At 38.9% G+C, this 26,053-nt stretch overlaps 3 protein-coding genes across 19 annotated transcripts in view; 2 read left to right on the top strand and 1 right to left on the bottom strand.

The window, feature by feature from the left end:
- Positions 1 to 26,053, bottom strand: part of macrod2 (mono-ADP ribosylhydrolase 2) — a 393,934-nt gene that overhangs the window by 313,730 nt on the left and 54,151 nt on the right. The window lies entirely within an intron of this gene.
- LOC137138073 (uncharacterized) lies at positions 5,030 to 20,163 on the top strand. Of its 8 annotated transcripts, none has more exons than XR_010915884.1 (15): positions 5,030 to 5,553; positions 6,568 to 6,678; positions 7,491 to 7,632; positions 9,318 to 9,510; positions 10,043 to 10,111; positions 10,356 to 10,427; positions 10,801 to 10,869; positions 12,554 to 12,622; positions 12,859 to 12,930; positions 13,304 to 13,372; positions 15,608 to 15,676; positions 15,913 to 15,984; positions 17,705 to 17,830; positions 18,575 to 18,677; positions 18,896 to 18,933. XR_010915884.1 is itself a non-coding variant. In XM_067525009.1 (15 exons), the coding sequence occupies exons 2-15, from the start codon at positions 7,335 to 7,337 to the stop codon at positions 19,936 to 19,938; spliced, it is 1,956 nt and encodes a 651-aa protein (XP_067381110.1). In that variant the 5' UTR covers positions 5,030 to 6,678; positions 7,310 to 7,334; the 3' UTR covers positions 19,939 to 20,163. The 8 variants fall into 8 exon arrangements, 5 of the variants coding, with proteins under 5 accessions (XP_067381110.1, XP_067381084.1, XP_067381091.1 ...); XR_010915887.1 differs by having other exon boundaries at positions 17,705 to 17,787; positions 18,896 to 18,920; XR_010915885.1 differs by having other exon boundaries at positions 17,705 to 17,848; positions 18,896 to 18,914.
- LOC137138102 (uncharacterized) lies at positions 19,966 to 25,905 on the top strand. The gene is made up of 9 exons (XM_067525037.1): positions 19,966 to 21,127; positions 21,871 to 21,939; positions 23,011 to 23,067; positions 23,222 to 23,263; positions 23,716 to 23,757; positions 24,017 to 24,045; positions 24,204 to 24,245; positions 24,507 to 24,548; positions 24,923 to 25,905. The coding sequence occupies exons 1-9, from the start codon at positions 19,966 to 19,968 to the stop codon at positions 24,983 to 24,985; spliced, it is 1,548 nt and encodes a 515-aa protein (XP_067381138.1). The 3' UTR covers positions 24,986 to 25,905.

Below are 26,053 nucleotides of genomic sequence, written 5' to 3' on the forward strand. Positions count from 1 at the left end.
GAAGATTCAGTAAGGCCACTTCTCATTTCAGGTACATCACGATCACATTCACTCCATCCCCTTCAGATCACAAGCTGAGTTGTCTCACCATAAGTCTACCACTGATACAGACTAATTTGATTTGACTAATATTTGACTATTGCTGGACATTTATTGCATACAATGATGCAAAAACTCAATTAAAAGGCACATAATGTTTATTTTTATTACATCTTTTCATCATCATTCATCTTCTAAAACTGTTTTAGATGGGCCACAACTTGGAGGGCCTGACTTTGTGTAGCTGTTGAGCTGTACTGCATTATACAGATATGGCTCTGCTGTTTTGACTAGTCTTTTTGATATGAATGAAGTACACAAAATAGCAAGAACACATATCTATGCAAAGCACCACAATTCATAAACGGATTTATAGTAGACTGTTGTATTACAACCCCAATTTAAAACAAAGTTTTGACAATGTGTAAAACCTAAATAAAAACATAATGCAATGATTTGCAATTATACAACATAAACATCAGATGTTGAAGCTGAGACCTTTAACCATATCATGGAAAATAGCTTTTAGCTTTTGATTTTGGTGGCAGCATCAAGTTTAACACACATCTCCCCAACTTTTTTCGAATTGGAGTTGTAGATCAAATTAGTTTTAGCTGAACATACCTAAAAAGATGGCATCTGAGAATGTGTAATTATGAACATAACACTTGTGCATCCATATGAACCAATGCACACTGTTCACTCATCTAATTAACACAGAGAGTCATACTGATCGATATGCATGCAAGTAGTATAACTTAAAACTATAATGTCACAGTTATAACAACAGGGTCATGTGACTTCGTTCCTTTCAGTTACAAGCACAGTCTCTTCTAGCCTTAAAAGAGCGCAGGGGTGAAACAGTGTGTCCAGTGAGAAATGTGTCAGTGTGAGTGATGTATTCCTAAGACGGGGTGTTGTCCTCTCACCTCTGTCTTAGACCAGCCCCCCCCACTCCCATTCTATCCTCCACGCCAGGACGTTCTCCATTTTGTCGCATTATTCAGTGACCTGAAACCATGAGGCCAAAAAACCTAACCAGCTCCTCAGTCTTCTTAATGAATCCAATTTTTTGCCTGAGAGCACAAGGCGTGCACATACATCCATTGCAACTCTAAATTATCTGACATTAATACAAATTAACAAGAGCCACCACCATCAAGACTGTGCAACCCCACAATGGCAGACAATGACAACACATCTATATCACTGTATGAAGACAGCAACTTATTCTATACCATCTACACAAAAATAAAGAGAGTCAATACTGTCATTTAAAAACAGGCTGAAGCCAAAACAAAAGCAGAATTGATGACTGGTGTCCATGCCATTATGAAATATACACAATATGTTATGACAATATCTATATAATGGACTCTTCGCCATGGCAGCCATTAATTCCTGTCCTCCATTAAGTGGTTTAAATGATCTTGTAAGAGGCCATACATCTCAAGATGCCCTTTATAAGATCAACACCACGTCCCCCTTAGAACTTAATCGACCCACAGTCCTATTTGTTCATGAAGTCTGATGCAAGAGAATAATCATTTGATTCCCAGGTTCTGAGGGGTCCAACTTCTCCATTACCCCAGCAGATCTGCAGCGCAAGGCGAAAGCTTCTCATCGATCCATTTCTTTACAGCTTTAAATGTCAGTACTGTATCTGCATGCCAATGTGGCTCTGTCTGCAGCTCATTATTTTAATATGTTGACAGCCTAATCACATGCAAGTTTAGCCCACTTTGTTAACCTAATGCTTGCTACAACCAAATAATGCTGAATAGTAAGCGAACGTTTGTGTCTGCAGTATTTGTATGTGGTTGTCCGATTTTCTTTGGTTTTGAGGGCAAGACACAGAAAACAACAACCTCGCAGCTCATCAATAATCGCACCGAATGTTTCATGCTGACCCTGAAACAGCACTTTCGTAACAGTCTGCTAAATAACATTCATTCATCAAGAAGGCCAATATAAATTATATACATTTCAGGCTGAAAATTTTAATCTCCTGCTCACTTTCTGATTTTTTTTCTTCCAAGATGTTTTGAAGACCAAGCAGGACAGAACTCAGCAGGTCTGATAGTAGCCTTTTGCCAATCTTACCTTCAGACAATATTCCACTCTCTGTCTCTCTGTCCAGAAGTCTATCAGTCACCAACACAGACTTTTGCTCAAGGGTAGCAGTGTTTTGGTACTTCTCCAGGAAGTGCAGAATTCTGCAATGTCAGCACCTTTTAGGATTGTAAATACAACCTGTCACCATTCATCAGGGCACCAGAAGGTGAACACAGACACTTCAAGGCCTCATTATTTTGCTGTCCTTAAGCACCTCAACATACGATCACTGCAGTGCAGCAAAGACGTTACATCCCTGGCCCAGTGTTGGACAAGCAACTGAAAGGGTTATTAACATTTCATGTGGACTTTGTGTACTTGCATAGTTTCAGTCACAGCTACCAAACTAATGCAAACAGAGTTGGTGGAGTTGGCATCGGAAAGTTTAAACACGGGAACGCAGTTAGCGACCTATCTACCGCTTTTAGAAGTGTGGAAAAGTGACAGCAGTGTCATCCTGTAACTGCACAAGTCATGCACTCACGTTGCAGTGGTTTGAGAGGCTGCAGTTCGAGACATCAGCCCCACCACACATAGTCAAACACACAGAAAAAGTCAAGAGGAAAAAAGTTTGGGTGAAAAAGCCACCAATGGGCAGGGCCACTGGGATGTGGGATTAATTAAAAGCTGCTGTCACTATGGTGTGCTGGTGACACGCAGCCACACGATTACTGAGGTCTCTGTGTGAAAGGAATCCGCTCCCACAACTCATTTCCTCCTCATTGGAGGGGGCAAAATGGGACCGTCTGTTGCACAAAACAAAAAAAACCCTAAGAATGAATAATTTTTCATTTAGAGGAATTTCAAATTCCAAAAGAAAGCAAGGTGTAGGGGGTAGGAGAAGAAGGAGGAGGATGAATTCTTTTGTTTTGAACAAAAGTCGGCTGAATCTATTTCAATTGAGCGATACACTGCGAAGGGGGAGGTCAAAGGATCTAAGCCACTGTAATCTCCTAAGCTTGCCACTGCTTAAAACCTGTTCATGTTAACAGGGTGTTATGTGCATCTACAGACAGGATGACACTCTCACAGCTTAAACAAACATCTGGCAACGCTATCACAACTCTCTACTTATTTCTTGGTATGTTAAGGAAATCCCTTGTTAGAACCGGAAGACTAACACAATTGTCAAAGGCCAAAAACATCAACATATGAACACATAAATTTAGTGCCCCACTGATGTCATCTGTTTAATAATGTGTTTATTAACCACAAAAGGTCAAATAAAATAGTCCATGAAGGTGTGAAAGTTTTAATATTAGTTCTTTTTTTTGTTGTTGTTGTTTTAACATTACAAGAGGATTTTCTTTTTTGTAAAACACTTGCACCAGCACATCCTTAGGTGGCCACAATTAGGTTGATTTGGTAATGCTGTAATGTGTAAGAGATACTTCACATCCTCCTTACAGCTGACTGGTATTTGTATGCCTGAGCCATGTGCACTCTTGTCATATTCTACCACTTATTTCTGCACTTTGAGAGTGTAATTGTGGATTCAGTGAATGCTTTTATAGCAAGGTTGACAAGTAAAGTAAAAATGTCTTGGGAAATTTTCAAACACTTCCCACCTCTTCTTCATGTTGTGAGAGTGAGGCATAGAGCAACCAGGATGGAGTGCTAAAGGTTACACCCCAGCCACAGATGTCATTAACAACAATTCTTATTAAAGGTGATAGCTATGATGAAAACAGGATACTGCAGATGAGGAAAACAGCAATGGGGCTTATTAATTCACACTTCACTCTTCCTGTAGAAGGCAGATAGATCTGCAAGTTCAAAAAGTAAATAATATTTAAATGTACGTGATCTCAGTTTGGCAGTCATTTCATCTGGGAAAAATAAATCACACTCGCTAAATGATATACACTTTTCCACTGTTCCCCCTATCATCTAACAAACCAAAGCTTGTGAGCAAATCACAAATTAAAGCTCTTCAGGAGTCAGATGAAAATTTAATATAACCGGAAGGTTTAAGGCTACTAATTATTCATGTCCTTTAATATGCAGACATTCCATTTAAAAAAAAAAAAAACTTAGGCAGAAGAGGAAACTTTCCAGTTTCAGTAAGCCCTGCTGGGAATGCTGGCAGGCCCATTGTTCATTTTCCAATTAGGCTGGATTATTATTAGCTAGAGACACAACTGATGAAGAAACGTACATTAATGGAAGTACTGTGCTAATGAAATGAGGAGATGCCAGGAAATGCATGCCAAGCAGATGATGTTATTATAAAAAGGGATTCTACTCTTTGTAGTGCAGAGACCAACTTGGAGCTTATAGAGAGAAAAATGTAAGAAATAATGATTTCTCACTCACACACACACAGACACAAACAAGGTGGGTGATCTTTGTTTTACTCTGACAATGCTGAGCTAGAGGCGAACATGCTCAGCATACATAGATGCATACATGCAACATACATACATAACCCTACTACATATTCCCTGTGTTTCAGGCCAGCAGCAAACAGCCAGATGTTTCCAGAATGGTGCTATTCTGACAAGGATGATGGCTTTTGTGTAGAGTCTCCAGAATTTGTCAATGGTACCATGTGCCAAGTCATTAATCACCCAGTCACTCAGTTGTGTTCATACATGTCACAAGGGCAGGGCTGCAATGTGGGGTGGGGGGTTGAGCCATGTAACGTCAGCTTCTACCCCAGGAATCCCAATGGATTTGAATGATGAGGTCCCACACACTCATAGTTACCAGGTCACTAATCAAATTATGTTGATAGCCTGGGACAGCACGTGGGACAACATCTATAGTCTCTGCCAGGGCATCATTGGGGTCTGGGATAAATAAGGAACCCTATTTTAGAGTGTGTGTGTGTGTGTGTGTGTGTGTGTGTGTGTGTGTGTGTGTGTATGTGCGTTGGTGCACGTAACTATGAGTACAATTTACCTGTTTACATACCGACATTATGAAGGCAGTTTGTGTGTGACCGTACCTATTAGGACAGGGCTGCTGTCCTAACAAGTCGAGCAGTGCAGAAATGTTTATAAGTATGATATGAGTCATTTCCCGCTTTTTCTCCAAATGTCCTAATAGTGCCATTCACCGGATGTTTTCGTGTGTGTCAGTGTGTGCTCGTTGTGTATCATGCGGCTCCTATCGGTGAGTCGATGCTATTGCCGCTCTTTACACATTTTTGGCGTATTATACACAAAATTGGCGCCACTCATTGGTGGACAATCCTGCTCAGCGATTGGCTGCATTAGATGTCATCAATGTCAGAGAGCTCGAATCGGCTGCTGTGATTGGTCCGAGACCGACGACGATGGGCATGCGCAATGAGCCGTATTGAGGGACTTTCAACAGGTAAAGGGAGTGATCGATTTACGTACATGCGCTTTATTTTACGTGGAGGTGAAGTACATCGTTAAACTCGTGTTGAAGGTAAGTTTATTTGAAATATACTTTCTTTAGCTCATTTTGTTTACAGTCGGACACTTTTTAAGCTAGTTGGCTGTTAATCAGCAACAGCACTTCAGGTTAAGACTAATGAGAGAAAGTTAAGCAATTAAAGGGCTTCGTTCGGAAGTGGCTGCATGTGCGCTTCGACTATTTTGGGAGTAGAGCTGCGTTCCTAAAACCACCGTTCTGGAAGCAGTCGGCTACTTTTTAAGTTTGAATGTTTTATTACGTTTTACTCGGTGCACGGTTTAACTTTGCGTAACCAACACACGTTGAATATTAGGAGTAACGACGAAGCTCCGTTCGTTTGGTAAAATGCGACTGCGTCTGAAAAAAAAATTCAGCGAGGCACGTTTCTCACATTTTTTGTGTATGGGCATTCTATAGTAATCCTCAGTGGTCTCTAAATCAATCAGATATGTCCCTAAACTATAACACGTGTATACGCACAGGTACTGTATCTTTCTGAAAGTGGCCTTTAAATTCGGTTCCAGCTGTAGGCTTACCGCACGGAACTCAAAGAAAAACATTAAGCACGACCGAGTTGCTATTACAGACGATGAATTCGACTTATCAATAATGTATCTAAAGTTTCTTTGAAGGCCAGTATTTGAGAATCTGCCAAATATGTAGACTTAGAGGGAAAAAAAAAAGTAATTCAGGTGCACTCTAGCAGTACATCACCTGTCCCTACAACTTACTCAAAGCCAACTCATGTTATATACTATGAAGGTGAACTTTGGACAGGAGCAACAAAAGTTAAGGTATATGCTGCACATGCACATTTGCAGAGTGTGTGTGTGTATATATATATATATATATATATATATATATCAAAGCTTAATCATAAGTAGGCATTTCCCTGCGGTAGTTTCTTTGGATTTAGTGAAAATATGCTGTGTGCATACTGAGATGTGATTGCCAGGATGAAATTACCTATATTCGTATATGAGATTTTAGTCATTTAACCGTTATGTTCTCTGGAAATCTTTTTAGTCAACATGGAGAGAAGGAAGAGAAAGAAGCCCGAACAGGATGCAATAGAACACATTCTGTCAGGCAAAGACAAAGCTTTCATTGAGCAACGAAATATAAATGCATTTAAAGGTAAGTTGTGCATCACATTTACAAATCTTCCCACATGTCATTAAAATATAGAAACTTAAATAAATATGGGATTAGAAATGCAAGGAGATGTAACAAAATAATGTTAATGAACAAAATTAAGCAAACTACTCAATTTTAATGTACAGGTTACAGAGAATAATGTAACAGGAATCATACAGTGTAACATAGTGGTGAATATCTATGCTCTGTTGGGTTGAGATCCGGTGACTAACTTGGCCATTGAAGAATATTTAATTTCTTTGCCTTCAAAAAGCCTTGACTTGCTTTCAAAATATGTGGATCATTATCAATCTGCACTGTGAACAGTTTTCGAAGCATTTGGGTGAATGTGTTCAAATACCTCTGAATCCCTGAAATTGGAAGTTCTCTTCTTCAAATGGCTATAATTCCTAAATGGTAGATGCCAGAATTTTGGGAAAAGTCTAAATAAGCTAAAAGTGTCCAAGTCACTTTGTCCATATGCTTCTGGGCCTAACGGTAATTTTTCAGCATGAAAAATATAATATATTCCACTCTACAGCAAATGTTGAAGTGCTGAAACCATTGCACTGATTCACTACTTCTGTACACAATACACTAATGATCCTTCCTTCTACTGCAACAACCGTAGGGCTACTACAAATTCAGTTGCATGTATGGTATTAATGCACCATGGTTAGTAGACCTCATTACATTCAAGATTTTTACAAGATTGTTATCTTTGAAAGAATAAGTAAGGAGTGGATTAATTAATTAAAGAAACATTTGGACTTGGACATGTTTGTATTTACTTTATTCCTGCCCTTTTTTAGGGAGAGGTGTGTTTGCAGTGGAACATATTGAAGCATCAACCTTTGTTGTGGAATACCGTGGCTTTCTTTGTAGAAGTAAAGATGTTAATGACACCCAAGGGAAGTACTTGTTCGACTTCAAGTGGAATGGAACGTCTTATTGGTAAATTTGCTACTTTTTGAGAAGAATTTGAGCAAAGAAGTTGAGTTTTACATGTTATTCTGATAACACATGAAGTAGCAATGACATTTTCCATATAAACTTTACGTGCCTAATAAAATGAAGATAAAGATGATAAATAAAATGAGAAATATGATATATAGTATAACCCAAATTCCAAAACATATGTTTAAAGGTAAATTAAATCAACATGTCAAATGTTGAAACTGGGACATTCTACCATTTAATGGAAAATATTAGTTAAAATTTGGCTTCAAAACATCTAAAAAGATAGAGGGTGATGTTTTCCATTATTTAGCATCCCATCCTCTTTTAACTACTGTCTCCGAAATGAGGAGACCATTTGCTGGAGTTTTAGGAGAGGAATGTTGACCTATTTTTGTCTTCTGCATGATTCTTGCTGCTAAAAAGTCCTGGGCCTTTGTTGCTGGATTTTTTTGTTTGATGATGCACCAAATGTTTTCTTTTAGTGAAAGGTCTGGACTGCAGGCAGGCCAGTTCAGCACCCACATATTTTTTCCCGTGAAGCCATGCTGTTGGGATGGATGCATGATGTGGTTTAGCATTTTCTTGGTGAAATATGCAAGGCCTTCCCTGAAAGAGGCATTGTTTGGATGGGATAAATGTTGCTCTAAAACCTCTGTACTTTTCAGTATGGATGGTGTCTTTCCAGATGTATAAGCTGCCCATGCTATAGGCACTAATGCACGCCCAAACCAATAGAGATGCAGGCTTTTGAACAGTTTTAACCGCTGATAACAAGGTGGATGCTCCCTCTCCTCTTTAGTCCGCAGAACAGGGCATCTTTGGTTTCCTAATCCAATTTCAAATTTGGATTCATCTGACAAAGCAGGTTTCCATTTTGCCTCAGACCATTTTAAATGAGCTTTGGCCCAGAGAACATGGCTGTGGTTTTTGGATTGTGTTCCCCTACAGCCTCTTCTTTGCATGATACAGCTTCAACTTGCATATGTGGATTACACGGCGAACCATGTTCACAGACAGTAATTTATGTAAGTTGTCATGAGCCCCTGCAGTGAAGTCCAGCTCAGAATCATGCTTATTTTTTTTTTATGCAGTGCCGGCTGAGGGGCCGAAGATCACATAGATACAGTTTTGACCTCCGGCCTTGTCCCTTGCTCACAGTGATTGGTGAACCTCTACCCATCCCTACATTTTAGCAGCTCTGCCTCTGAAATTTTCCTTTTAATCACAGTCATGCTGCTGACATGTTGCAAATTAACTAGATTAGTTGTCAAATGCTCCTGCATTTGTTTTTCATTTGCAGCAATTACTTTTCCAGCCTTTTATTGCCCCTCTTCCAAATTTGAGATATGTTGTTGTTCAAAATGAGCCAGTAATTTCCACGAAAGGATAAAATGTCTCAGTTTTGAAATCTGACATTTTGTTTAGATTTTGTTGTGCATAAAGTATGGGTTTATTAAATTTGCAAATCATTGTTTCTGCTTTAATTTATCTTTCACACATTCTCAATTTCTCAACAATTTTTTTTGGAATTGGGGTTGTAATGGTTAGTAAAGAGAGAGTTTGACTCAGTAGCTCAAAATGCAAAATTTTGCATACCCACAAAGTTGCTAACAAGCTCATCTTTGTTTAAACCCACAAAAATGTTTGTACTGTAAATTTATTGCTTATATGTTTTGCAGCATGGATGCTTCAAAAGAGGATGGAACGCTAGGACGATTAGTAAACGACGAGCACAGAAATCCCAACTGCAGAGTGAAGACAATTGTTGTGGAAGGAAAGCCACATCTTTGCCTGTTTAGTGTTAGACAAATTTTACCAAATGAGGAGATAACCTACAACTACGGGGATTCTCCATGGCCTTGGCGCTCAATGGTATGTATTTGTTCTTTTAAAACAATGTTTTTGTTGACTAAAACAGAAGCTAAATTGTATTGTGATGTACATTTATTTTTTAAACGTTTGGCAATGCAAATAATTTATCATGCTATAAAAATATTTGTGTGTGCAATGTCCTACAGCTCAGGGAAGGAGAAAGTGAGTAAGGACATTTTTCTTGACACTGAATTGGGGTTTTGTGTTGAAATGTCAAAGATCTTCCAAGTTTTTATACCAGGACTGTTGTCTTCACGAGGGTGTTGTGGTGTCTGAATGCCATGACAACAGAAACTGGTGGAGGGATTAGAGTCCATGATAACGAAATGTATTTAGTCACAGGATCCTTTTGTAAGGGCGAGAGGTAAAACCCTTAATAGATAATGTCAGAATGTGTTTGAAAATCTTGATTACACATCGAGTGGGGGATGGGCATGACGTGAAGCTTAAATGCAAGGACATTTTGCCACTGGGAGGACCATCGAATGTTCACACCATTAATGCAGATTTCAATTCGTCTGTCCTATTTCAGATGCCTTGTGATGAAAATTCCAAGCCCGATACCAAGCAGCCAGATTCAGCTTTGGCTGAAAATCAAACTGTAAGTTACATTAATTAGTGCATGAGATGTGTAATGGTTGACTGTATGTGGGGAAATTTGGAAAAACCTGCTTTTATTCATGCTTTTCATGGCATGATGATTCATGTCTGCTGTGCACACGTTAGTAGTGAAAGTCGCAGAAGATGCTGAATCATCAATAGTTCTTGGATAGACTACATATTGTTGCGGTTTCTATTTAGCAGATATCATGCCTCAAAGTGTTGCCTCTTTCACACATTTACAGGACTTGTGTGATGAGACTTTAGTGGTTGTGCCAGAATGCAGTGCAGCTTCCTCCTCGTCAGATAAAGACAAGGTAAGTGAGAAAGTATTCTTTGTGGACACTGAATTGGGGTTTTGTGTTGATACGTCAAAGATCATCCTAGTTTCTGTACCAAGACTGTTGTCTTCACGAGGGTGTTGTGGTGTCTGAATGCCATAACAACAGAAACTGGTGGAGGGATTAGAGTCCACGATAACGAAATGTATTTAGTCACAGGATCCTTTTGTAAGGGCGAGAGGTAAAACCCTTAATAGATAATGTCAGAATGTGTTTGAAAATCTTGATTACACATCGAGTGGGGGATGGGCATGACGTGAAGCTTAAATACAAGGACATTTTGCCACTGGGAGGACCATCGAATGTTCACACCATTAATGCAGATTTCAATTCATCTGTCCTATTTCAGATGCCTTGTGATGAAAATTCCAAGCCCGATACCAAGCAGCCAGATTCAGCTTTGGCTGAAAATCAAACTGTAAGTTACATTAATTAGTGCAAGAGATGTGTAATGGTTTACTTCTTCTTTTCCTTTGGGCTGTTCCCTTTCAGGGGTCTCCGCAGTGAATCATGTGTCTCCATCTAACCCTGTCCTCTGCATCCTCTTCTCTCACAGCAACTAACTTCATGTCCTCTCTCACTACATCCATAAACCTCCTCTTTGGTCTTCCTCTAGACCTCCTGCCTGGCAACTCTAACTTCAGCATCCTTCTACCAATATATTTACTGTCTCTCCTCTGAACATGTCCAAACCGCCTCAATCTGGCCTCTCTTATTTTATCTTCAACACATCTAACATGAGCTGTCCCTCTGATGTCCTCATTCCTGATCCTGTCCATCCTCGTCCCTCCCAAAGTGAACCTCAACATCTTAAGCTCTGCTTCCTCCAGCTGTTCCTCCGGTCTTTTCTTCAGTGACACTTCTTCTAAGCCGAACAACATCTCTGGTCTCACCACCGTCTTGAACACCTTTCCTTTCATTCTTGCTGATGCTCTTTTATCAATAACACACCTGACACTTTCCTCCACCCGTTCCAACCTGCCTGCACTCGCCTCTTCACCTCTTTTCCACACTCTCCATTGCTCTGAACCGTTGACCCTACTTACTTAAAGTCCTGCACCTTCTTCACCTCTGCTCCCTGTAACCTCACCGTTCCACCTGGGTCCCTCTCATTGGCACAAATGTATTCTGTCTTGCTGCGGCTAAGCTTCATTCCTCTGTTTTCCAGAGCAGACCTCCACCTCTCTAGATTTTCCTCCACCTGCTCCCTGCTCTCACTACAAATCACGTCATCCGCAAACATCTTGTTAAACAAACTAGTCAGAAACTCTACTGCCACCTCTCCTAGACACTTCCATACCTCCACAGGTTTGTCATCAGGACCAACTGCCTTTCCACTCTTCATCCTCATTAACGTCGTCCTCACTTCACTCCAACTAAACTTTGCTACTTCCTCCTCCACACCAGTCACCTCTTCTACTCTTCGTTCTCTTAAATTTTCCTCATTCATCAATTCTTCAAAGTTCTCCTTCCATCTTCCCATAACACTCCTGGCACCTGTCAATACATTTCCATCCTTATCTTTGATCACCCTAACCTGCTGCACATCCTTCCCATCTGTATCTCTCTGTCTGGCCAACCTGTACAAATCCACTTCTCCCTCTTTAGTGTCCAACCTAGCATACAAGTCCTCATATGCTCTTTGTTTGGCATTTGCCACCTCTACCTTCACCTTACGCCGCATCTCCATGTACTCCTGTCTACTTTCTTCAGCCCTCTGTGTCCCACTTCTTCTTAGCTAACCTCTTTCTCTGAATACACTCCTGAACTTCCTTGTTCCACCACCAAGATTTTCCTAGTTTCTGTACCAAGACTGTTGTCTTCACGAGGGTGTTGTGGTGTCTGAATGCCATGACAACAGAAACTGGTGGAGGGATTAGAGTCCATGATAACGAAATGTATTTAGTCACAGGATCCTTTTGTAAGGGCGAGAGGTAAAACCCTTAATAGATAATGTCAGAATGTGTTTGAAAATCTTGATTACACATCGAGTGGGGGATGGGCATGACGTGAATCTTAAATGCAAGGACATTTTGCCACTGGGAGGACCATCGAATGTTCACACCATTAATGCAGATTTCAATTCGTCTGTCCTATTTCAGATGCCTTGTGATGAAAATTCCAAGCCCGATACCAAGCAGCCAGATTCAGCTTTGGATGAAAATCAAACTGTAAGTTATATTAATTAGTGCATGAGATGTGTAATGGTTGACTGTATGTGGGGAAATTTGGAAAAACCTGCTTTTATTCATGCTTTTCATGGCATGATGATTCATGTCTGCTGTTAGTAGTGAAAGTCGCAGAAGATGCTGAATCATCAATAGTTCTTGGATAGACTACATATTGTTGCGGTTTCTATTTAGTAGATATCATGCCTCAAAGTGTTGCCTCTTTCACACATTTACAGGACTTGTGTGATGAGACTTTAGTGGTTGTGCCAGAATGCAGTGCAGCTTCCTCCTCGTCAGATAAAGACAAGGTAAGTGAGAAAGTATTCTTTGTGGACACTGAATTGGGGTTTTGTGTTGAAACGTCAAAGATCATCCTAGTTTCTGTACCAAGACTGTTGTCTTCACGAGGGTGTTGTGGTGTCTGAATGCCATAACAACAGAAACTGGTGGAGGGATTAGAGTCCATGATAACGAAATGTATTTAGTCACAGGATCCTTTTGTAAGGGCGAGAGGTAAAACCCTTAATAGATAATGTCAGAATGTGTTTGAAAATCTTGATTACACATCGAGTGGGGGATGGGCATGACGTGAAGCTTAAATGCAAGGACATTTTGCAACTGGGAGGACCATCGAATGTTCACACCATTAATGCAGATTTCAATTCGTCTGTCCTATTTCAGATGCCTTGTGATGAAAATTCCAAGCCCGATACCAAGCAGCCAGATTCAGCTTTGGCTGAAAATCAAACTGTAAGTTACATTAATTAGTGCAAGAGATGTGTAATGGTTTACTTCTTCTTTTCCTTTGGGCTGTTCCCTTTCAGGGGTCTCAGCAGTGAATCATGTGTCTCCATCTAACCCTGTCCTCTGCATCCTCTTCTCTCACAGCAACTAACTTCATGTCCTCTCTCACTACATCCATAAATCTCCTCTTTGGTCTTCCTCTAGACCTCCTGCCTGGCAACTCCAACCTCAGCATCCTTCTACCAATATATTCAGTTTCTCCTCAGAACATGTCCAAACCACCTCAATCTGGCCTCTCTTATTTTATCTCCAACACATCTAACATGAGCTGTCCCTCTGATGTACTCATTCCTGATCTTGCCCATCCTCGTCCCTCCCAAAGTGAACCTCAACATCTTAAGCTCTGCTTCCTCCAGCTGTTCCTCCTGTCTTTTCTTCAGTGCCACTGTCTCTAAGCCGAACAACATCTCTGGTCTCACCACCGTCTTGAACACCTTTCCTTTCATTCTTGCTGATGCTCTTTTATCAATAACACACCTGACACTTTCCTCCACCTGTTCCAACCTGCCTGCACTCGCCTCTTCACCTCTTTTCCACACTCTCCATTGCTCTGAACTGTTGACCCTAAGTACTTAAAGTCCTGCACCTTCTTCACTTCTGTTCCCTGTAACCTCACCGTTCCACCTGGCTCCCTCTCACTGACACAAATGTATTCTGTCTTGCTGCGGCTAAGCTTCATTCCTCTGTTTTCCAGAGCAGACCTCCACCTCTCTAGATTTTCCTCCACCTGCTCCCTGCTCTCACTACAAATCACGTCATCCGCAAACATCATAGTCCATGGAGATTCTTGTCTAACCTCATCTGTCAGCCTGTCCATCACCAGAGCAAACAAGAAGGGGGTCAGAGCCGATCCTTGATGCAGACCCACCTCCACCTTGAACTCCTCGGTCACACCTACAGCACCTCACCACTGTCTTACAGCTCTCATACATGTCCTGCACCACTCTAACAAACTTCTCTGCCACTCCAGACGTCCTCATACAATACCACAGCTCCTCTCTCTGCACCCTGTCATACGCTTTCTCTAAATCTACAAAGACACAATGCAGCTCCCTATGACCTTCTCTGTACTTCTCCATCAGCATCCTCAAAGCAAATACTGCATCTGTTGTACTCTTTCTAGGCATGAAACCATACTGCTGCTCACAAATGTTCACCTCTGACCTTAGCCTAGCTTCCACTACTCTTCCCACAACTTCATTATTGGCTCATCAGCTTTATTCCTCTGCAGTTGTCACAGCTCTGCACATCTCCCTTGTCTTAAAAACAGTCAGCAGTACACTTCTCCTTCATTCCTCGGGCATCCTCTCACTCTCCAAGATCTTGTTAAACAAACTAGTCAGAAACTCTACTGCCACCTCTCCTAGACACTTCCATACCTCCACAGGTTTGTCATCAGGACCAACTGCCTTTCCACTCTTCATCCTCATTAACGTCGTCCTCACTTCACTCCAACTAAACTTTGCTACTTCCTCCTCCACACCAGTCACCTCTTCTACTCTTCGTTCTCTTAAATTTTCCTCATTCATCAATTCTTCAAAGTTCTCCTTCCATCTTCCCATAACACTCCTGGCACCTGTCAATACATTTCCATCCTTATCTTTGATCACCCTAACCTGCTGCACATCCTTCCCATCTGTATCTCTCTGTCTGGCCAACCTGTACAAATCCACTTCTCCCTCTTTAGTGTCCAACCTAGCATACAAGTCCTCATATGCTCTTTGTTTGGCATTTGCCACCTCTACCTTCACCTTACGCCGCATCTCCATGTACTCCTGTCTACTTTCTTCAGCCCTCTGTGTCCCACTTCTTCTTAGCTAACCTCTTTCTCTGAATACACTCCTGAACTTCCTTGTTCCACCACCAAGATTTTCCTAGTTTCTGTACCAAGACTGTTGTCTTCACGAGGGTGTTGTGGTGTCTGAATGCCATGACAACAGAAACTGGTGGAGGGATTAGAGTCCATGATAACGAAATGTATTTAGTCACAGGATCCTTTTGTAAGGGCGAGAGGTAAAACCCTTAATAGATAATGTCAGAATGTGTTTGAAAATCTTGATTACACATCGAGTGGGGGATGGGCATGACGTGAATCTTAAATGCAAGGACATTTTGCCACTGGGAGGACCATCGAATGTTCACACCATTAATGCAGATTTCAATTCGTCTGTCCTATTTCAGATGCCTTGTGATGAAAATTCCAAGCCCGATACCAAGCAGCCAGATTCAGCTTTGGATGAAAATCAAACTGTAAGTTATATTAATTAGTGCATGAGATGTGTAATGGTTGACTGTATGTGGGGAAATTTGGAAAAACCTGCTTTTATTCATGCTTTTCATGGCATGATGATTCATGTCTGCTGTTAGTAGTGAAAGTCGCAGAAGATGCTGAATCATCAATAGTTCTTGGATAGACTACATATTGTTGCGGTTTCTATTTAGTAGATATCATGCCTCAAAGTGTTGCCTCTTTCACACATTTACAGGACTTGTGTGATGAGACTTTAGTGGTTGTGCCAGAATGCAGTGCAGCTTCCTCCTCGTCAGATAAAGACAAGGTAAGTGAGAAAGTATTCTTTGTGGACACTGAATTGGGGTTTTGTGTTGAAACGTCAAAGATCATCCTAGTTTCTGTACCAAGACTGTTGTCTTCACGAGGGTGTTGTGGTGTCTGAATGCCATAACAACAGAAACTGGTGGAGGGATTAGAGTCCATGATAACTAAATGTATTTAGTCACAGGATCCTTTTGTAAGGGCGAGAGGTAAAACCCTTAATAGATAATGTCAGAATGTGTTTGAAAATCTTGATTACACATCGAGTGGGGGATGGGCATGACGTGAAGCTTAAATGCAAGGACATTTTGCCACTATGACCTTCAAATATTTACACCATTATAAGAGTTGTTTGTTGTATTGAGTTTAAGTGTGGATAGGGCACGGACTTGATATGCACAGTTTAATGATAGCAAATCGCATCACCTTCTATTAGACTGGTCATAAAAATTTCGAAATTTTATCTATTTTTCGCGAGGGAAAAATGTTTTATTTTATTTTTATTATCAATAAGTCCCAATCCAAGACTGAAAGCTCAATATAAACTTTATTTCAGTCAGAGGGAAAAGCATTCCTTTTAACCAATTTTGGAGCATATGCAGAAATATGTTGCTCTTTTTTTGAAAAATGTAGAAACCTACAATTTTATGATAATTAGTTGCATACTTGATGTGATGTAACTATGCTAGTGGCAAATTGTGGAGATCCAGAACTGTTTTTTAAAATATGAGGATTAATGATGGCTATAGTCAGTGATTTTTACATCCTAGTTCTACTATAAGAAAGCAGCAATTTCTTGTCTACGTGGCTCAGAGCTTTGTTCAACCATTATGGCTTTAAGTGAAATAAGATGTGAGTAGGGGTGCATATTTGATGCATACTATAGAGTTTGTCAGCTGGAAAAGTGTTTAGGATTTTGTGTAACACCTTTTATTGCCTACTCATTTCCTTACTGATCAAAAATAGAGAAAAAACAATGAGCTGGTATTATCTGTAGATATGCAGTAATAGACAGCTGAGATCCAGAGGTGCTCCTTGCTAGCAGGCAAGGCAGGCAACTCTTTGGGGGCCCCAGGCCAGTCGGGGCCCCCGAGGTTGACAAAAGTTAAATTATGTACAGCACTGGCTGTGTGCAGAATTTACAATGAAATTACCAGTCACAGACCTTCCAAAGAGCGCCCCAGTTGTGCATGATTCAGTGTAAACAAATGGGTTTAATGAAATAATTAAAACCAGCTAACAAATCAAGAGGCATTATCAATTTAAATTTAATAATCATAATAATAATAATAAAAATAAAGTGTTAGGTAACAGCTGCCAATATATTTGTAATTGTTGTGAAGAGAGAGTTGAGTAACAGAACTTTGTATCACATTGGTTTTTTTTTGTTTTTTTTTGTTTACTGTGACGTTTAACATTAGTTAACTAAGTTAGCAGAGCAGCCTAATGTGTCCAGCTTTGCTGAAGTCAGATTTAGGATACCAGAATTTACCTTGTTAGCTTAGCTGGTTATAGCTAACTTGGACAATACTTTTTTTTTAGTAAATTGATGGAAGCTGTATCTGAACTAAGCTAACTGTGAAGCTATGAAAGGAAAGAATGGTATGAAATTTAGATGCAAAGAAATATAGACAAGTGTACTATAAATAATACGTTGTATAAATCTAAATTATGCTATGTGTGGTTTTAAAAAGTGGTTTTATGACAAATACATTTTTGCCTAGGGGCCCAAAAAGTCTAGGATTGCCATTGCTGAGACCTGGTTCTTATGAGCTGCAACCTTATCCACACTGGTTTCTGGTTATCTGTACGTTGCATTGAGATCACATAATGTATTCTGTTCAGTAAAAGTGAGTGTTGGACCGAAGGTAAAGTAGTATTTTATTACCTTGATGTGTTTATAGGGCAACATCACCAATTTTCAACTTGCTCTCCATATCTTTAGTTTAGGGTGTAAATGTACAATAACATTACCCAGAGAAGGTTTACGTCATTAGGAGTTGAGATAATATCATCTGGAGGGGCTCTGGAAAAGCAGGTTGATCACGATCACAACCTCCATAGTGTGGACGAGATGACATAATCTGAACTGAAGTTTGAAGTTAAAAACCATAATTGTATATTTACACCCTTAACTAAAGCCATAGGGACCAAGTTGAAAATTGGTATTATAAGTATTAATTCCTATCCACTAACTTTAATACAGTTGTTTTTGCTGCAATGTATAATTGAGTGCACAAGTTTGCATCTGAAATGATCTGAAAAGATTTTTTTCCCCATGAACAGAATATTTAATCCATTCAGCTGGTACAGATGTTCCAATATTATGTTGTTAAAATATACTAGTACTTTTGTCATTTAACAGTAAGGGCTTTGAAATTGACAGAATTCATTACTTTTAAATGAAGGGAGTTTTGTACAAGCTAAATGGGCATTAAATTATATACTTTTGCTTTTGTTTTGTTTGCTTTAGTATTTATTTTGCTTAGTTTTTGTCTTCTAGTGATGTCAACATTAGGGATGCAAACTTTTACGCTCAATTGAAAAATATGAAATATTGAGTAAAAACAAAAATTATATTTTTCCATGTGCAGTGCCGCCATGTCGTTTACAGTGCTGTTATCTCCAGCTTGGATTCTTGTGGAGATTGCAGAGGACCTTTGGCTAGCATAAAATGGCTTGGGTTAAAATGCAAATGTGAGTATACTGTACTGGATGTGCTTGTACTTTTCATTAATGTAGGTGTTTTATTGGTTTGTGACCCTCTTCCAAAAAAAGATGTTTTTAATTATTTTTATTTTTTTTTCTTTTCAAGTCATTATTTCTTAAACATGTTTAATACCTTCAGCAGTTTTCTTAAGTGTGTGGTGTTTTAGTGTACTGAGCTGATGACAAAAATAAATTCTTATTTTCAGTATGTTCAAGGTCATGGCACAAAAGCTGCTTTATAAAGAGACAAGAGTTACTGGTATGTTTAATTTTTTTTACGCACTTTTGAGGGTTGTTGTGTGAAGGTATTGTACTGTAAACACTGTACAGTATTTCTGATTGTGCAAAACATTTTTTTTTTAAGCTGGACGAAAGAAACGACTCTGAAGAGTCAGAACCTCATATTGAAGAATCCTCAGATGAACAGTACATGCCGGACTCTACTCAAAGTAGCGATGACGGTAGCGATTATAGCCTTAACATCAGTCCTCACAAATCACCACGCAAGATAACACCAGTTGTTTCAGGGACTTCTAAGAAAACAAAGAACAGTTTGTCACAATCCACTTACTGTTCTTTTAATGAACAGGACATGCTTAGTGACAAAACAAGCTCAGGTCAACCTCTCCTATGTGACTCTGCACCCTTTGAGAATGACACCACCAAGAACAAAAATGAGATGCTTCACAGTTCTCAAAAAATACAAACAGAGATTTCTGATGAAAGAGGGACAAGTGAAATTGTGCCAAAACCCAAAGACGCCTCTTCCACCCAGAAAAACTATTGCTATGTGTGCAAAAAACCCCAGTCTAAAATTTCTCGTCATCTTAAAAACCATGAAGGGACTGAGCCAGATATTGCAGCTGCATTCTTGCTCCCTAAACACTCCCAGGAGAGAAAAAGGTTGTTAGAGAAGCTTCGAAACAAAGGTAACTATCAGCATAACCAAGAGGTTATGGACAATCGGAGTGGACCACTAAAACTCAAACGACGACCAAGAAAATTTGACATTGAGATTAGCACCAAAGCGTATGTGCATTGTGCATATTGTAAAGGAATGTTTATTCGCAAAGAGTTGTGGCGTCACACAAAAAGATGCCCTTCAAAGACTGCATCAGACTCTGAAGCAACTGGTAAGGCCAAAGTCTTGGTTATGGCTGATATTGCTGAGACAACATTCTCCCAAACCCTGTCTCCTGGATTGTGGAAGATCTTAGCAAACATGAAGGAAGATGATATTTCATCTTAAGTTCGAAATGACTTCCTCATACTGCAAATGGGTCAATGTCTTTACAACAAGCACGGAAGTGATCCAACAAAAGCTGAGTACATCAGACAGAAGCTTCGCGAAGTAGGCAGACTTTTGCTAACCTTGAGAAGAAAATTCTCCATTTATAATTTGGAAGAAGCATTGAAGCCAAACTTGTTTTTTAAAGTCATTGAGGCTGTGAAAGATGTCGCTGGTTATGATGAAGAGAGCCACACATACAAGACACCAAGTCTTGCACTGAAATTAGGACATTCACTTCATAAGATTGGTGACATTATTCTCAGCAGGGCCATTGCAGCAGAGGATGATGGCATGATAAAAGCAGCAGAGCGATTCAAAAGGCTGTGCTCAAGTGAATGGACACAACTTGTTTCCCATTCTGCTCTTTCTACCTTGAGCAAATCTAAGTTCAACAAACCATCCACCATACCATTCACAAAAGATGTGCAGCTTCTAAACAAATGCCTGGAGAAAAAATTGCATGATGCTTTTGAAAGCCTGAAAATTTCGGAGTCTTCCCAAATATATGCCGATCTTGCTAAAGTTACACTGACACAAATAATAGTCTTCAACAGACGTCGTGCAGGAGAGGTCTCAAAAATGACCCTTGAGTGTTTCAAGAAAAGAGACCAGACTGAGCTCCATCCCGACATAGCCGTTGGCCTGTCACCATTTGAGCAAAAAATGTCCAAGCTTTACAGCAGAGTGGAAATCATGGGCAAGAGAGGGAGAAAAGTTGCTGTTTTGTTAAACTGTGAACACCTCAACTCATTAACTCTACTGGTGGACAAGAGAGATGCATGTGGAGTTGATAAGGACAACCCCTTTCTATTTGCCAGGCCAAAATGTGGACCCACTAGCTATTACAGGGGGCAAGACTGCATCAGGGTTTTTGCAAGTCAGTGTGGTGCACAGAACCCTGAATATCTCAGGTCTACACATCTCCGGAAACATGTTGCAACTTTGTCCCAGATTCTGAACCTAAAAGATAATGAACTGGATCAACTCGCAAACTTCTTGGGCCACGACATACGGGTCCACAGAAGCTATTATCGGTTGCCAGAAGCAACAATAGAGATTGCAAAAATCTCAAAGCTGTTAATGGCTATGGAGAAAGGAACTCTTGCAAGATTCCAAGGAAAAGGTCTGGATGACATAGATTTTGAAGGTATGTGTACTAGTTTATAAATAAACTGATAATGGCACTTCATAAAGTATTTTGCATGAACAATATAAATCCAACAATATTTGAGCAGTGAAAGTAGTGTAAAGATAAGATAAGTGATAAAGGGTCATTTGGCCACATTTGCAATAATAAAAACAGCTTTTAGACACCCATTTAGGGCCTGAATGAATCATAGTATGCTGAACAGCAAATTTACAGATGTGGCAAAATTATTGGTACCCTTTCAATAAAAGAGAACAACCCACAATGGCCACTGAGATAATTTGGAACTGAAAAAAGTGTATCAGAATTTACTGAAAATTAACTAATGAAAATCAGACATTGTTTAGAATTGTGGTCTAAATAGCCAACTATTGAAACTAGCCTGGACAAAAATGATAGTACCCTTAACTTAATTTCTCCAGATGTGTCAGGTGTGAAGGGTGCCTTTTCTCAGACTGCATGTTTTAGCTTTCCGCAGGTGTTCAATCAGATATAGATCAGGGATTGTAGAAGGCCACTTCACAATACTCCAATGTCCTTATCCATTCTTTGGTGTTTTAGCTGCATGTTATGTGTCTGCATATCTGTACACTCAGAGTATATTTATGAAAAAAAATTGTAAAAAGGATGGCTACTTAAACACACTTCAATTAATGGTAGATAAGAGATTGAATCTATTTTGTGTTTGGTATTCATTGCACATATATATGTCCAATATTTTATTTTTATTTTTTTATATATAGCTGAATTGGATTTAGAACTTGACAACATAAGTGAAGATGAAGAGTCAGATTCTGCCGTTGAACAAAGGGGTATGTATTCAATGTTGTTGTTGTTGCACAGCTACATCTTAACACATTGTTAACATCTAATGTTTAGTTAAAATGTAAATCATTCGACACAGCGTGTAATATATCAAAAGTAACCCTTCCCATTTGGGGGTTATCACTAAGCTTTTTGATTAAGTCTCTACATATCAGGAAGTTGAGTAAGGGCAACTAGACTTTTCCTTGTTAGGTCAAAACATTTCATTTTGTACATTCATCAGTGTGAAAGACTGACTAAAGCTACTTTGCATGAGAAGTGAAACGTTTTGATTGAACAAAGTCCAGTTGCCATGACTCAATTTCCAGATAACTTCATCTGCATGACTGAGAATCTTCACTGATGTAAATCTTCTCACACCTGGATTTAAACGCTTTTGTGCTCGATCCTGTGAAGCTCCATCAGATTGGATGGAAAGTGTTTTCATTTTTATTGCATTGGTTTCATCAGATAGTGCTTTGGTTTTTGCCCAAAGTCTTTTTTTTTTCTTATTTAATTTTGCTGCATCAGGCCACAGACTCATTGTTCTCATGTTTCCAGAGGCTTTTAAATGCTGATTGGCTGACTCCAAGGTCACGGTCATTGTTGGATTAGTCAGTTTAGTTAGACAGACAGCTTTAGAAAAAGTCCTGGTAGTTTCAGACATCTTACTATTTGCAATTACTGAACTGCTATGCTCCTGGGAACATTCAATGCTTTAGAAATTGTTTTGTACCCTTGTGTCCTGATAGTTTCACAACAAAATACTATAGTTGAGTTTCTTGGACTTTATGGTTTGGTTTTTGTCCTGATATGCACTGTGAAATGTGGGACCTTTTTATATGTACATTTTCTATCTGTCTTAACTATGGCCAGTCAGTTAAATTTCCTACAGGTTTTTAAGAAAACCTTTGCTGAAATACCTTTATTTGTTTTTTTTTAGTCAATTTGCTGGGGGTTATTTTTGTTTTTTTTATTCTAATTCAACTTTAATGTTGTCATGTTCATGTTACTGGCTTGTGAAAGATGGTATTTTGCTTTCTATGAAAATATTTACTTTTAATTTTATTTCTCCATAGAACAACAGACAACTTCTAAGACAACTATGCCCCATGATAAGACCGTGAGGTCTACAGGTCTGTGTCCTATGTTACTCTTGGCATGAAATAATCTTTCTTCTTGAGATTTCATAAGGTCAAACTATTTGGATTGAGTTAAAATGGATTTTGTTTTAATTCTTGCATATGAGTCTACACATAGTTTGATTTGGTTTTTTTTCTCTCTCTATAGGACAAAAAACAATACCCCATGATGAGACCGTTAGCATCAGAGGTGTGTGTTTGATGAGGTGTAAGACCATGCAATAACACAATATTTTTTTGTGTGTATTAAAGTGATCATTTTGGACCTCATGTGTTCGTAATTTTATGCACTCTCCCTTATGTATATACATAGGGTGCCTCAATTAATGCTGTCTTGCCAAAGATCACTAACAAATGCTGACATCATGTCTTCGTGACATCTCTGTCATAACTAAGTTACCAATAGTTAAGATTATATGTATTTACATATGTATCTTTAACTGATTTTTCACATTGCCACACCATTTGGATTTTAGTTTTCTTTTTCTGTCAGGAAAAATAGAGAAGCACCAGGTTGTTGCTGAGAGCTAAGACAGTCCAGCTTTTGTTTGTTTTAAACAAATATTTAACTATACTGTATTAATGTTCTTGTTACTCTTGTTTTAATTTTTAAATCATTGTTTTATTTATTGTTTTCTATAGAACAAAGAACAGCGCCACTTGATGAGACCGTGAGCTCCACAGGTGTGTATGACAAACTTTCTCCTACATACTTTGTTAGGATTTCTCATGGTTAAATTGTGTATATGTTTGTTTTAAAAAATTTTTAAATCAAGACTAAAATCAGACAGTTATTTTTAAAAACATTGTAAAAGCCATTTTTGCAGTTATTACAGCTTTGAATCTTTTTTGGCTTGGTCACTTCACACTTCTCACAACTAGATTAAATGGGACACCATCAAGGGGCTTATTTTTATTCATATAATTTATATTTTTTCCATAGGAAAAACAACAATGCCTCCTGATACCACGGTCAGTGCGTATGTGTGCCTGTGTATAATATGTGTATGTTAAAAACAATCTTCAGTGGCAGTTTATGGCAGATTATGTAAACATATCTAAGATTTCACATGGTCAAACTTTGGATTCTAGACTTCAAATTGATTTTAAGTATGTCTTTTATCCTTCAGGAAAAAGAACGAAACCCCATAATGATGTTGAGAGCTCTGCAGGTATTTAAGAAATTGACAGATATGTTATTCAGTTTTTAAAGGGACTTTATCCAGTAAGGTGTCAATTCAGATTTAAGATTCAAAAACAGATAAATGATAGGATACATTTTAAGAATTTATTTCTTGTCAGTAATCCATTGTAAATGTTATTCAAGGCATGGGATAAAATTTCTCATATGCTATCTGTTAAGACATACCACGGCCAAACTTTTTCAGTTGTAGAGTTGAAATTAGATTTTAACTGTTCTTTTTCCCTCTCAGGAAAAAGAAAAAAGCTCAAGGATGATGCAAAGAGCTCTGGAGGTAAGTAGATAAACATTTTTTTTAAAACATTATTCAATATTAATGTAGTCATGTTCATGCAGGTCCGTAACATTTTTAAAATGGTCTTAAATCATTTTTGTGAAATCCTAATTGTCAAACATTTAAAATTGCCTTATTGTGGTTTTAGTATCATGTTTATTTCATGCATTTTTCCCCAACATTTAAATTTTACAAGTCATCAATCACTATTTAAGGAAGAAATTCGACACTTTTGCTTTATGAAAAGACCACTTGCAACTAATTCAAGCCAAATTTTTACTACATTTGGAATATAAAAACTCAGTTTTAGCAAGCTAGTTAAGAAATTATTATATTGGTCATTTTATGTGCCAAAGTTAAGTGTTGTTTTTCAGAGACCCCCGGAAGGAGAGTTGTCAAGAGACCATGGAGCTCAGCAGAAGTCAGTGCCGTCATGAAGCATTTCAAAACGCACATTTCGAAAGGACATCTTGCAACCAAAGCTGAGTGTGAACAGTGCAGGCTTGCTGAGGACCCAGTATTAAGGGAAAGAACTGTACAAAATATCAGAGATTTTGTTAGGAACCGAGGTTTGACATTCAAAAAAATGCCTTGAAAGTTTATTGTAAGGATTGGTGGCCTTTTGTTTAGTTTAAAATGGAGGTTCTCAAGTCTTGTTCATCTGAGTACAAGTTTCCTGAAAAGGCAATGGCCTTTGTTAAAATAAAGCATACCAGAAAATGAACATTGTTTAGCTGGTCCTTTCTTATTGGTTGGTAAGACTTAATCGCTATAGAGTCACTCATCCAGAATTTAAATGACTATAGAGCTCCATGGAATAAATTTGCTTCTGATTATTGGTATCTTTCAAGGACGGTACATGTTCAACTATAAGAAAAGGACAAAACAAAATTTCAAGTTGCAAGTCTGCTTCCCTTGAGGTTCATGTTGGGTTTCAAGGGTCTACCTGAAGTTTTTATTCTTTAAAGGTAATGAGTGTTATGGTATGTATACAGTGTGTCCAGTTATGCCAGGTTTGTTCTCATAACTACGGATTGGTTCTAATTCTTTGTCTGTGTGTGTGTGTGTGTGTGTATGTATATTGTCCAGACAATTTAGGTTTGTCCTCATAACTAGGGATGTGTTCAGAGTTTTTTAGGTGTATGAGCAGTGTCCATTTAAAGCATGTATGCCCTTATAACTAGGGGCTAGTTCTAATTCTTTGTGCGTGTGTATAGTGTTCAGGTAATGCAGGTTTGTCCTCATAGCTAGGGATGTGTTCTGATTCTGTATGTGTATGTGTAGCTGTATAGGAAATGTCTATTTAAAGCACATATGTCCTTATAATCAAGGGTTCGTTCTGATTCTGTGTGTGTGTGTAAAAGTTGTGTCAAGTTAAGTCAGGTTTGTCCTCTTAACCCCTGATTAATTCCGGAAACTCCCCCTTCCCGCCCACTTCCCTCCCCCGTCCTCACACTCCAGTACAGAATCAGGTTTTTATATCTTATAAATGGTTAGTCAGAATT

Source organism: Channa argus, chromosome 1 (genome assembly GCF_033026475.1).
Source record: "Channa argus isolate prfri chromosome 1, Channa argus male v1.0, whole genome shotgun sequence".
Taxonomy (NCBI): domain Eukaryota; kingdom Metazoa; phylum Chordata; class Actinopteri; order Anabantiformes; family Channidae; genus Channa; species Channa argus.

Coding starts and splice junctions, on each gene's coding strand:
- LOC137138073 (XM_067524990.1), top strand. CDS start 6,573: ATGGAGAGAAGGAAGAGAAAGAAGCCCGAACAGGATGCAATAGAACAC. Junction 6,679..7,490: donor AAATATAAATGCATTTAAAG/GTAAGTTGTGCA, acceptor GCCCTTTTTTAG/GGAGAGGTGTGTTTGCAGTG. Junction 7,633..9,317: donor TGGAATGGAACGTCTTATTG/GTAAATTTGCTA, acceptor TATGTTTTGCAG/CATGGATGCTTCAAAAGAGG.
- LOC137138102 (XM_067525037.1), top strand. CDS start 19,966: ATGGGTCAATGTCTTTACAACAAGCACGGAAGTGATCCAACAAAAGCT. Junction 23,068..23,221: donor TAAGACCGTGAGGTCTACAG/GTCTGTGTCCTA, acceptor CTCTCTCTATAG/GACAAAAAACAATACCCCAT. Junction 24,549..24,922: donor TGATGCAAAGAGCTCTGGAG/GTAAGTAGATAA, acceptor GTTGTTTTTCAG/AGACCCCCGGAAGGAGAGTT.